Below are 13,151 nucleotides of genomic sequence, written 5' to 3'. Positions count from 1 at the left end.
TGTACTTTGGGACTATGATTCTCCCTCTTGGAATGAGAACCTCCCACCATAAAATAATGTATGCGGTTATTTTAGGTTTTTAAGGTGCTTTGCTCAGTAAGTAAAGTGGAGCATCATCATTACGACTACAATATATACTGGAAGTGATCATTACAAATGAACATGTACAATTTTAAAGGAGAAAGTTTGAAATTTGACAATCATTCAGTCATTTTTCTTTTGAATAGCTTCATTTGAAAAGAATACAAACAATTTTGTCAATCAAAATATACTTGCATAGCGTCATGCTCCGGTTAAAACCAATGATCTGTTTCTTCTGTGAGCACCAAAGTAATGGTTGATTTTAAGTGCTGACAAATTTAGGGGATGGCCCTTTTGCTGACTTTCTAATGCAAGCTTATTCATAAAACACCCGCTCCTTCACGCTATCTGTTTTATTTTCGCTGCTGTCAGTAATTTCTGGGGTTGAGAAAGAGAGCACAGGGATAGAGTGCTAGAGCAGCTGATATGGCTGTGTACTGCTAGTTTATAGTAAACCGATTTAGCACAATGAAGAAGACCTGAATAATGGTATTGACGGATATAAATGGAGGAAAGAACAGCAAAGGTAAACATTTTTCCTACATAACGACATGTGGATGGGGCCATTTAATGGGAAATTGTACCCTAAAGTAAGTGAAAGGGAGGGACACAGGTGATGATCCTGGCAGAGGAGAGAGGATAAATATCTGCGAGATCACTAAGGGAACTCACATTGCCATAGCAACGCGCCTGCAAATAAAATATCGACTCTGGACCTGCAGAGAACGGTTGGGAAAGACAAATAATCGTAGATAAGGTGAAGGATGAAGGTGTAAAATGGAGTTGAAAACTAAAAAATTGCAAGAAATAAAAATGAAAAGATAGGAGGAAAGGCAAATATCAAGATGGGCACAAAGAGACTGCGGGGTGCCAGCATCAGCATGCATGATCAGAATGGTTAGGGGTGAGAGGAGACAACATGAAGCTGAAATGTAAAGTTTGAGAAAAAAGTCATGGAAAGAAGTAGAATCTATGAAAAATGTACATCGGCGTGGTGGTTCATAGCCAATGTGAAAATTCTCTGAATGCAGTTAGTACCACCAATACAAGCCTACACTCTGATCTTTCCATTGGCTGCTCTCTGCAACAACCTGGCCCTCTCCTCCCCCTATTTGCCTGCTATACCTTGTTTCACTTACCTGTATCATTCTAAGTCTTCCTGCTGGGACCCTCCTCAATGGATGTAGAGCAATTACTGTGGAAATAGAAAAACTGATCTTTCAGATTTGAAAGAGCTTCTTTTTTCCTTACATGACACCCATGTTTTTAAAAACATCTTTGTAAAATGTGTTTGTGCTTGGTGCTCAAACAAGTTGATTAGAAATGAAGCATTTCACCCTGGATGGTAAGACTAGGGTACTAATGGCGATAATACCACATTAACTGGTAACACGGATGCAGATCCCCCTCAGTAGGAATGGGCATTAATGGCCTGTATGGCCCATTGATATGACTAGATTAGAATGAAAATTGGCCTCATTACGAGGTAGGACGTAGCCATGGTGCTATTAGCACCATGGCTACCCCCTTACCGCATTCCGGGTTCCCGAAATAGGGACTTACCGGGTATTTCCAACCTTGGAGGACCCGGTAAGTCCCCATTCTGAGAACCATTCCCCATTCCCATTCGAGCCCCCATAGGGCTCAATTGGAATGGGGATGGAGCTAATAACGGGCCCGCTAAAAGCGGGCCCGTTATTAGCTCCGTGGTCCCTTAGCTGCTCCCGCTAAGGGACCTCGGAATAGGGCGGTAAGGGTTTACCGGCACCGGGCTCCTTACCAGTGCCCGTTAAACCCTTACCGCCCACCTCGTAATGAGGCCCAATTATATGTTGTTGGGACAGAATGTTTAAAAATGAGTGTGAGAAAAAGCAGGACATAGTATACAACAGTGTTGCATGGTAAAACACACTTTTAGATGAGTCAGAGCTATTGATGAAAGCAATGAAGAATCAAAATGGATTAATGGCATAGTAATGTAGTGTTGTTTAGGATATTGACATTGCCGGTGGAACAATGTAGAGTCTGGGGATTGGTGAAGTTGTCAGGTGCGGCAGGAGTGACATGAAGGACAGCAAGGAAGTGTGAATGGCATAAAAAATGCATGACAACTGATGTTGGAAAACAAATGTTTTGTGAGAACTAATAAGAAAATGGCGGAATGAATCTTCCAGGCAGAGAAAATAGCCAACACCTGAGAATCCTGGCTAGGGGATAAGACCCATTTAGGCAGGGCTTACATTAGGTAGTCAAGGAAAGCTGAAAACAAGTATTGGAAAGAAGAAACATTGCAATGGATAGACTATAGTGTGACCTTGTGGGCAACATGATCAGTGCCTGACCATTAAGCAGTGTTGGTGGGTGTGGGGGTGGTGCAGTGTTGCTACTTCACAAATGACCTGACAGCTTGGGACACCCCTTAAGGTAGTGAATGTGTTATGAAGGCCACCATACAACATTACCATAAATTAACTTCTTCATCGATTGTTTCACCACCTCGTTTCTTAAAGCATATATTATTGGGTTCAAAGTAGGGGTGATGACAGTAAACAAAATGGCAGCCATCCTGTCTTTATACATTGAATCGTTGGTGGTTGGGCCTAAGTATGTACAGGCGGCAGCACCAAGGAAGAAAAGGACGACAGTCAAGTGTGAGACACAGGTGGAGAAGGCTTTCTGCCTGCTCTCAGAGGATTTTATCTTCATCAGGTGGGAGCCAATATATACGTAGGACAGTAAGATCATACCAAATGTGCCGATTGCAACAAATCCAGTGATTAACAACACAAGGATCTCATTAATGTAAGTGTCAGTGCAAGCCAGCTTCAAAAGTGGCTTGATGTCACAGAAGAAATGACTGACTCGATTGGAGGCACAGAACGGCAACCTGGCTGTTAATATGGTGTGGGGCAAGGAGTACATGAAGCCAACAGACCAGGAGCAGGAAGTCAGCCAGATGCAGGCACTGACATTCATAATAGTCATAATAGTCAAATATCTCAAGGGGTGGCAGATTGCAACATATCGGTCAATGGACATTGCCGTGAGCAGCATAGCCTCTGTGCAGCCGAAGAAGTGGGAGAAATGTAGCTGTACAATGCAGGCCTCGAAGGAGATGGTCTTCTTCTCCACCATAAAGCCAGACAACATCTTGGGTACTATGGCAGATGAAATGCAGAAATCAAGCAAGGAGAGGTTAGCAAGTAAGTAGTACATGGGGGTGTGAAGACGGGGTTCAGCGATAACAACTGTCATGATGGTGCTATTAGATGTTATATTAAGAAGGTAGAAAGCGAAGGCAAAAACAAAGAGAGTGACCTGGAGATATGGAATATCTGTAAATCCAAGCAGAACGAATTCAGTCACACATGTCTGATTGCCTTCTTCCATTTCACCCTAGCTAAAATGAAAACATCAAATTGTTTATGATATTCATTCTATCTTTAATATTATATTTGTAAATAAGAGCATTGCTGCATAGGCTTGTGATCAATGAGAAGTTATCCCTGAAACGGTGTGTAGTTCTCTAAAATACCACTATGTGCCATCAAAGCATGTAAAACCAGAGGCTTGGGGAAGCAAACATATCAGATTGGTCTCAACTTAGTAAAAGCAAAGAGAATGGAGGAAGGATGGTATTTTATTTTAGATCTGTAAAAAGAAGTTTAGTAACAACAGTGCCTATATAAAAGGGTATCCTGACTAGCATTATTATGATACCATTTCATGTTTTCATTTTCAAAAAAAGCAAATTTCATTAATCACACAAAGTAGAAATCCTAATAAAAACAATCATAAAAAATGATCATGTCACATAAAACATATACAATACTTAAAAAAACAACACAGGTGAACCAAGATAAGTGGGTCCTATGTATCATAGGTGAAAGGTGTGGCTCATTCACACTGTGATCCTTTTGCCGTAACAATTCCGGCTATTCCATATTATTTTTGTACTCTATAATTTCCCAACTTGTACAAGTTTCTGTCCATTGCACACAAAAATGTAGGACATTCTTCAGCGGTGTGTAATGTCTTGTGTCAGTTCTATTCGGGAAAATTCTGAACTCTGTTAAAAGGTCTTCTATAAAAGGTGAGGTACCCTGTTAATCAAAAAAAGGCACTACATTAGTACTAAATATAACACTACAGGTCTCTTACTTTGACCATTTTTAATTGCCCTCATCCCATAAGGGTGTGAAGCATGTTGTAAGTCACATACCTCTTGGACTCGTAGGATACTTGTCGCAGGGTCTGTTAGAACCTTGAATGGTTATAATCGGCAGGTTCCAAGAGAGAGATCTCTGATCGAAAACAGACTTAGAGGTGAAATAACCCACCTAGACACTAAAGCCAGGGGGGGTAATACAATAGACCCCGACAAGATTCGGGAAGCGAAAAGAAAAGAGAGGAACTCCGACTACTAGAACACGCCCAGATAGTGCGCAAGCTGCACCTCCTAAAACAAAAATTCTATGAAAAAGTGGATAAAGCCGACGCATTGTTGGCTGCTAGAGTCAGGGCGCAATGAGCAGAGCGCAGGGTAATAGAGATATCCAATGTAAGGCCAGATCAGATAACAAGCAAACCCACCATCCCCGAAGCTTTCGCCGATTTCTATGAAACACTAAACACCCCAGAGGTGGACCCAGACCCGAGCACGATGGAGAATTATATAGCAGATATAAATATCCCCAAGGTTGGAGACACCGACTCCCAACATTTAGAATCTCCCATAACGGAGGAAGAAATACAGGATGCAATTAAAAGGCTGACATTTGGTAAATCTCCAGGAGAAGACGGATATACAGCCGGCTTCTATAAAACATTCAGTACTCACCTCACACCATTCCTGGTCGAGCTATTCAATGAGATCCTTGAATCAGGAAAGGCCCCAGACTCTTTTGTCAGAGCGCTCATAACAGTAATTCCCAAAGAAGGCAGAAACCCCAAGCAATGTGGGTCGTATCGCCCTATATCTCTACTTAATGTGGATGCGAAAATCTATACAAGGGTACTAGCTGCTAGACTGGAGACACTTATGCCCCACCTCATTCACTCTGATCAGGTGGGATTCATAATAGGGAGACAGGGAGCCGACACTATGTGCAAAACCCTTCACCTGATTGCAGCCTCCAAGACATGGATAATGAACCAACTCTGCTTTCTATAGATGCCGAAAAGGCCTTCGACAGAGTCGAATGGGACTTCCTAGCAGCTGTTCTGGGCACAGTCGGGATAGGACCGAAATTCAGAAGGGGGATTCGGGCGGTTTACACGGCGCCCAAGGCCTCTGTATTTGTAAATGGGGAATATTCAAGATGGTTTCAGCTAAAACGAGGCACCAGGCAAGGATGCCCTCTCTCAGCCATCCTCTTTGCTCTCTCGTTGGAACCATTAGCCCAGAATATGAGAGAGGACACCCAGGTAGAGGGAATGCGAATGGGACAGACGGAGTACAAGGTGGCACTATATGCCGACGATATACTCCTTCACGTGACAAACCCAAACTCGTCCATCCCCAGAGCGTTGAGCCTCCTAGAAGAATATGGCCACATGTTAGGGTTCAAGGTCAATAAAGCTAAGTCGATTCTTTTCCTCCTACGGGGGTCTACAGAAACAAATAATGATAGACACTCCTCATTAGGCCTCACGATTGAACATAATATTCTGAAATATCTAGGAATACAGCTCATGAAAAAACTAGGAGACGTGTGCGAAGCCAACTTCCTGTCTCTCCTTCGAAATTTCCATGCAGAGCTTGCTCGGTGGGACAGACTGACCATATCATGGCTAGGACGCCTCAATGCGATAAAAACGACCTGTCTCCGCGGTTCTTGTACCCCTTCCAAATGCTCCCCATCAAGATGCCCGGGGACTTCTTCTTTGAAGTTAAAAAAGCAATTCTATGTTTTTTATGGCAAGGGAAGAAGGCTAGAATAGCTTACAATACCCCAACACTACCCAAGGATAAGGAAGGGTTGGGTCTCCCAGACATCGGAAAATATTACAAAGCGACACAACTAAGAGTACTCGTCCCCCACCTCCGCAATCAAAAAGAACTCCAATGGATAGCTATGGATAACCATTACCTATCCCCAGGTACTGTTTCTGAATGGCTGTGGGCACCAAGGAGAAGAGTACTCAGGAGGTTAAAAGCACACCCGATACTAGAGACCATATGGGAAATATGGAAGGAAGGCACGGAGATGCAGAACATTACCACATGGCCATCACCATTGAGCCACCTGTGGTCCCCAGGTATAAACAGTCACATCCCCAGTCTGGAAAGATCCCAATCATGGTAGGAGGCTGGATTAGTGAGAGTAGGACAGCTCCTGAAAAAAGACTCCTATATCATGCTCCCATAGCTAGAGAAGGCCTTGGGAATAGGGGTACTGTCCGCATTTCATTTCTTTCAGATCAAGGGTGTCCTGATGAGAACCGAGTGGAAAGATAAACTGAGGCGGGAACTCACCCTCTTCGAAACACTATTGAACTCCAGGACAGAAATGACGGGACTGATATCAGCTCTGTACAAAACACTGATAGAGGCCGGAAAGGGAACCATGGAATCTCTCCGAGCGAAATGGGAAAGGGACAAGGGAGAAGACACTGACCCTGAAATGTGGGGGAGGATGTGCCAAGCAGCACCTAGAACTTTGATCTCATGTCAATATAAACTACATGCCATTAAATTATTATATCGGTAGCAATACGACCCTCACAGACTCTCCAAAATGTATCAATCATCTAGCACATTATGTTGGAGGGAATGTGTAAGCATAGCAGATTACTGGCATATGTGGTGGGGTTGCCCCCGAATCGAAGTATACTGGGACACGGTACTGGGCTGGATTAGGCATCTGGATGGGATCCAGAAAATGGCAGAACCCTTCCTCATCTTGTTCGGTTTTGAAAAAATTGAAGACGAGTGGAGGAGGGTCAAAGGCCTGGTAACACAACTTTTATTAGCTGCATGGGCTCTATTAGCCACAAAGTGGAAATCTCCTGCAATCCCGACCAAGAAAGAGTGGGTCAATTTAGCATCTAATATATGCATCATGGAAAAGATAACATCTTCCTTTCACGGGAAGTCCACGCAAAGTGATACCCTGTGGATGGAGTTTCTCAATAAATACATGCCAGGACCGACACGGTAATCGGGAATAATGTGTCCGAGGACTGTGTCAGTCAATGACCAAACGAGCAGATCACATTGTGGCCCGGCACTAATAGATAAGCGACCCTACCTAAAGTGAAGACATGAAAGGCGATATTCCCCTTCCAGGAGGTCCCAATAAGACATAAAACTGAGAACGCAACCAAACAAACACAACACAATGCAACCCTCACGAGAGGTAAAATCAGCCTTAGGGGACAGTGGGGAGGGAAGACAGGAGGGGCTGAGGGAGTTGGAAATGTACATAGTCACTGCAAACGTATAGAGACCGAGAATCGAAAGCACAAGTGGTACATGCTGAAAACGGATTTCTAAGTATAACATTCTTGACAATGTACTGCGAACAAATGATTATTTTTCTTGCCTTGTTGTTTAATAATTTTGTGACTTTCTTGTATTAAAACCAAATAAAAACAATTTTAAAAAAAAATCTGCAAGGAGCTGGCCAACCCTGTGGCAGTCTCTATCCCTCCTCTTGCCTCCAAGGCTCTTTGCAATGCCCTTGCCTCTCACTTTATCTCAAAAACCCAGGACATCCTGTCCAGCCTCTCCTCCCCTCCCACTCCCATCCCCTCTCTGTCTGTGCTTGCTGACCCTCCTTCAGCCACCCCCACCCTCTTTCTCATCCTTCCCTCTTTTTTCCCCTGATGAGGTCACTAGACAAGTCCGATCTCTGAAAGCCTTGTTAAAACAGGTTCATCCCTGTACCTCTTAAACCGTGAAGGACCACATTGATACCCTCGCTCCAGCCCTTGCCAATTTTTGCAACCTCAGGAACCTTCCCCTTCGATCTGAAGCACTCCCTTGTGCATCCTCTTCTCAAGAAACCCACAGCTGATCCTTCTTGCCCAGCAAACTATCGCCCAATTTCCATTACTTCCTTTCTGGGTAAACACTTGGAAAAACTGGCCATCTCTCAGCTTAACCTTCATTCCGATTCTGTTGGCTCTCTCCATGACCTCCAGTCTGGCTGGGTCCTTCCAATCATCTATCGCCATCTCTACCTGTGGTGTTCCCCAGGATCTAACCTCTCGCCCTGGCTTTTCAATCAATACCTGCTCAAATTTCCAATGCTACGCTGATGACACTCAACTCATTTTCAGGCTACCCTCAGCCACCTCCTCGCCTTCTCTTATCTCTGATTGCCTAACTGCCATTCAAGATACGTGGGCCGCCATTGATCTTTGTCTAAATACCAACCAGACTGAGATCCTCCTCATCGGTACACCTTCACCACCCTTTCCCCTCACTCTCTGGCCAGCCTCCCTTGGCTCTCCTCCTACCCCCACCTGCGAGGCCAATAACCTCTGGGTCATCTTTGACTCCACACTTTCCTTCTCTGCCCACATCTCTGATGTCTCTTAAAAGTCAAACTTCCTACTGCACCTCCTCCGAGCTACTCCTCTCCTTCCCCGAGAAGCTCATTGCCTCCCAAGCTCTGGTTCTCTCCAGGTTGGACTACTGTAACAGCCTCTTTCTAAATCTTCCTGCCTCTACTCTCCACCCTTTACAACTAATTCAGAACAGGACTACAAGGATTGTCCTTGGCGTCAAGCCCTGGGATTTTATCTCTCCAGCCCTGAAACCCCTTCATTGGCTCCCAGTGGATGCAAGGATTACATTCAAAACTCTCTGCATTGTCCACAGGGTTTTCTGGGGCCTGGGTCCAAAATACCTTCAATTATCCCTCCTTAAATACCTCCCCTCTCGAGCTCTACGCTCCTCTACCTCTAACTCCCTCAGGGTCAGTCGTTTTTCAAAGAAACGAGCTGGGGGTAGCTGCCACTCTTAAACTTGAGGAGAACCATCTCCGGTGTGGAAGCACCTCAAGACCTTCCTCTTTGCTTCTGCCTTGGCCCCCCCTTTCCCCTGCTGATCTGTTCCTCTCTAGGCACTGTGCACCTGTCTACCCCCAGCTCACCCTGCAACCCTCCTGCACTGCCTCTGGGCCACCCCTTGCACTGGGGTCTGTATCTGTACCCATACAGTCCTCCACCCCCTCTCGTTTCTTTCTGCACTTATCAGACATACCCTGTCTGCTGCGTTAAATACAGCACTTGCCACTTGCTGGCTGCACTACCTCCTTTTATTGCCTTTATTGTTTATTTATTTATATTTATTTATTACTGCTCTGTTTCTCCTCTGCTCCGCACTTTCCACTTCTCCCCCCTTCCATGCACTTTTCCCCTTTCCCTTTGCATTGTACTTGTGCGTTTTCCATGTCACTGGGCCTAGTAAGATCGTTGTTTTGTTCTCCCCTGTTCCCCTCCCTTGCCTTGTCGCGCTCTGAAACACTTGTGTACGAGCGCGATATAAATAAAATATCATATGCAAAGCAGTCAACAACCTTCACTGGTGTTATTTGTCTCTCTTCGCCTTTATAATATCGATATTTTAAAAGATTACAGAAAGAGTACAAAAGTAGTGTACTTTGGGTCTATGATTCTCCCTCTTGGAATGAGAACCTCGCACCATAAAATAATGTATGTGGTTATTTTAGGTTTTTAAGGTGCTTTGCTCAGTAAGTAAAGTGGAGCATCATCATTACGACTACAATATATACTGGAAGTGATCATTACAAATGAACATGTACAATTTTAAAGGAGAAAGTTTGAAATTTGACAATCATTCAGTCATTTTTCTTTTGAATAGCTTCATTTGAAAAGAATACTAACAATTTTGTCAATCAAAATATACTTGCATAGCGTCATGCTCCGGTTAAAACCAATGATCTGTTTCTTCTGTGAGCACCAAAGTAATGGTTGATTTTAAGTGCTGACAAATTTAGGGGATGGCCCTTTTGCTGACTTTCTAATGCAAGCTTATTCATAAAACACCCGCTCCTTCACGCTATCTGTTTTATTTTCGCTGCTGTCAGTAATTTCTGGGGTGGAGAAAGAGAGCACAGGGATAGAGTGCTAGAGCAGCTGATATGGCTGTGTACTGCTAGTTTATAGTAAACCGATTTAGCACAATGAAGAAGACCTGAATAATGGTATTGACGGAATATAAATGGAGGAAAGAACAGCAAAGGTAAACATTTTTCCTACATAACTACATGTGGATGGGGCCATTTAATGGGAAATTGTACCCTAAAGTAAGTGAAAGGGAGGGACACAGGTGATGATCCTGGCAGAGGAGAGAGGATAAATATCTGCGAGATCACTAAGGGAACTCACATTGCCATAGCAACGCGCCTGTAAATAAAATATCGACTCTGGACCTGCAGAGAACGGTTGGGAAAGACAAATAATCGTAGATAAGGGGAAGGATGAAGGTGTAAAATGGAGTTGAAAACTAAAAAATTGCAAGAAATAAAAATGAAAAGATAGGAGGAAAGGCAAATATCAAGATGGGCACAAAGAGACTGCGGGGTGCCAGCATCAGCATGCATGATCAGAATGGTTAGGGGTGAGAGGAGACAACATGAAGCTGAAATGTAAAGTTTGAAAAAAAAGTCATGGAAAGAAGTAGAATCCATGAAAAATGTACATCGGCGTGGTGGTTCATAGCCAATGTGAAAATTCTCTGAATGCAGTTAGTACCACCAATACAAGCCTACACTCTGATCTTTCCATTGGCTGCTCTCTGCAACAACCTGGCCCTCTCCTCCCCCTATTTGCCTGCTATACCTTGTTTCACTTACCTGTATCATTCTAAGTCTTCCTGCTGGGACCCTCCTCAATGGATGTAGAGCAATTACTGTGGAAATAGAAAAACTGATCTTTCAGATTTGAAAGAGGTTCTTTTTTCCTTACATGACACCCATGTTTTTAAAAACATTTTTGTAAGATGTGTTTGTGCTTGGTGCTCAAACAAGTTGATTAGAAATGAAGCATTTCACCCTGGATGGTAAGACTAGGGTACTAATGGCGATAATACCACATTAACTGGTAACACGAATGCAGATCCCCCTCAGTAGGAATGGGCATTAATGGCCTGTATGGCCCATTGATATGACTAGATTAGAATGAAAATTGGCCTCATTACGAGGTAGGACGTAGCCATGGTGCTATTAGCACCATGGCTACCCCCTTACCGCATTCCGGGTTCCCGTAATAGGGACTTACCGGGTCATTCCAACCTTGGAGGACCCGGTAATTCCCCATTCCGAGAACCATTCCCCATTCCCATTCGAGCCCACATAGGGCTCAATTGGAATGGGGATGGAGCTAATAACGGGCCCGCTAAAAGCGGGCCCGTTATTAGCTCCGTGGTCCCTTAGCTGCTCCCGCTAAGGGACCTCGGAATAGGGCGGTAAGGGTTTACCGGCACCGGGCTCCTTACCACTGCCCGTTAAACCCTTACCGCCCACCTCGTAATGAGGCCAATTATATGTTTTTGGGACAGAATGTTTAAAAATGAGTGTGAGAAAAAGCAGGAGATAGTATACAACAGTGTTGCATGGTAAAACACACTTTTAGAGGAGTCAAAGCTATTGATGAAAGCAATGAAGAATCAAAATGGATTCATGGCATAGTAATGTAGTGTTGTTTAGGATATTGACATTGCCGGTGGAACAATGTAGAGTCTGGGGATTGGTGAAGTTGTCAGGTGCGGCAGGAGTGACATGAAGGACAGCAAGGAAGTGTGAATGGCATAAAAAATGCATGACAACTGATGTTGGAAAACAAATGTTTTGTGAGAACTAATAAGAAAATGGCGGAATGAATCTTCCAGGCAGAGAAAATAGCCAACACCTGAGAATCCTGGCTAGGGGATAAGACCCATTTAGGCAGGGCTTACATTAGGTAGTCAAGGAAAGCTGAAAACAAGTATTGGAAAGAAGAAACTTTGCAATGGATAGACTATAGTGTGACCTTGTGGGCAACATGATCAGTGCCTGACCATTAAGCAGTGTTGGTGGGTGTGGGGGTGGTGCAGTGTTGCTACTTCACAAATGACCTGACAGCTTGGGACACCCCTTAAGGTAGTGAATGTGTTATGAAGGCCACCATACAACATTACCATAAATTAACTTCTTCATCGATTGTTTCGCCACCTCGTTTCTTAAAGCATATATTATTGGGTTCAAAGTAGGGGTGACGACAGTAAACAAAATGGCAGCCATCCTGTCTTTATACATTGAATCGTTGGTGGTTGGGCCTAGGTATGTACAGGCGGCAGCACCAAGGAAGAAAAAGACGGCAGTCAAGTGTGAGACACAGGTGGAGAAGGCTTTCTGCCTGCTCTCAGAGGATTTTATCTTCATCATGTGGGAGCCAATATATACGTAGGACAGTAAGATCATACCAAATGTGCCGATTGCAACAAATCCAGTGATTAACAACACAAGGATCTCATTAATGTAAGTGTAAGTGCAAGCCAGCTTCAAAAGGGGCTTGATGTCACAGAAGAAATGACTGACTCGATTGGAGGCACAGAACGGCAACCTGGCTTTTAATATGGTGTGGGGCAAGGAGTACATGAAGCCAACAGACCAGGAGCAGGAAGTCAGCCAGATGCAGGCACTGACATTCATAATAGTCAAATATCTCAAGGGGTGGCAGATTGCAACATATCGGTCAATGGACATTGCCGTGAGCAGCATAGCCTCTGTGCAGCCGAAGAAGTGGGAGAAATGTAGCTGTACAATGCAGGCCTCGAAGGAGATGGTCTTCTTCTCCACCATAAAGCCAGACAACATCTTGGGTACTATGGCAGATGAAATGCAGAAATCAAGCAAGGAGAGGTTAGCAAGTAAATAGTACATGGGGGTGTGAAGACGGGGTTCAGCGATAACAACTGTCATGATGGTGCTATTAGCTGTTATATTAAGAATGTAGAAAGCGAAGGCAAAAACAAAGAGAGCGACCTGGAGATATGGAATATCTGTAAATCCAAGCAGAACAAATTCAGTCACATATGTCTGATTGCCTTCTTCCAT

The 13,151-nt window shown here is 44.0% G+C and overlaps 2 protein-coding genes across 2 annotated transcripts; both read right to left on the bottom strand.

The window, feature by feature from the left end:
• Positions 1-2,517: 2,517 nt before the first annotated feature.
• Positions 2,518-3,471, bottom strand: LOC138521920 (olfactory receptor 12D1-like). The gene has a single exon (XM_069635123.1). It carries the CDS (start codon positions 3,469-3,471, stop codon positions 2,518-2,520), a length of 954 nt encoding a protein of 317 aa, XP_069491224.1.
• Positions 3,472-12,206: 8,735 nt separating this feature from the next.
• Positions 12,207-13,151, bottom strand: LOC138521848 (olfactory receptor 12D1-like). Its single transcript, XM_069635030.1, has one exon. It carries the CDS (start codon positions 13,149-13,151, stop codon positions 12,207-12,209), a length of 945 nt encoding a protein of 314 aa, XP_069491131.1.

This window comes from Ambystoma mexicanum, chromosome 1p (assembly GCF_040938575.1).
Source record: "Ambystoma mexicanum isolate Mex_15411 chromosome 1p, UKY_AmexF1_1, whole genome shotgun sequence".
In the NCBI taxonomy this organism is placed as follows: Eukaryota; Metazoa; Chordata; class Amphibia; order Caudata; family Ambystomatidae; genus Ambystoma; species Ambystoma mexicanum.
This window is presented reverse-complemented; position numbering and strand designations above follow the sequence as displayed.

Excerpts from the sequence above, each read along its gene's own strand:
- LOC138521920 (XM_069635123.1), bottom strand. The coding sequence starts at position 3,471 with ATGGAAGAAGGCAATCAGACATGTGTGACTGAATTCGTTCTGCTTGGA.
- LOC138521848 (XM_069635030.1), bottom strand. The coding sequence starts at position 13,151 with ATGGAAGAAGGCAATCAGACATATGTGACTGAATTTGTTCTGCTTGGA.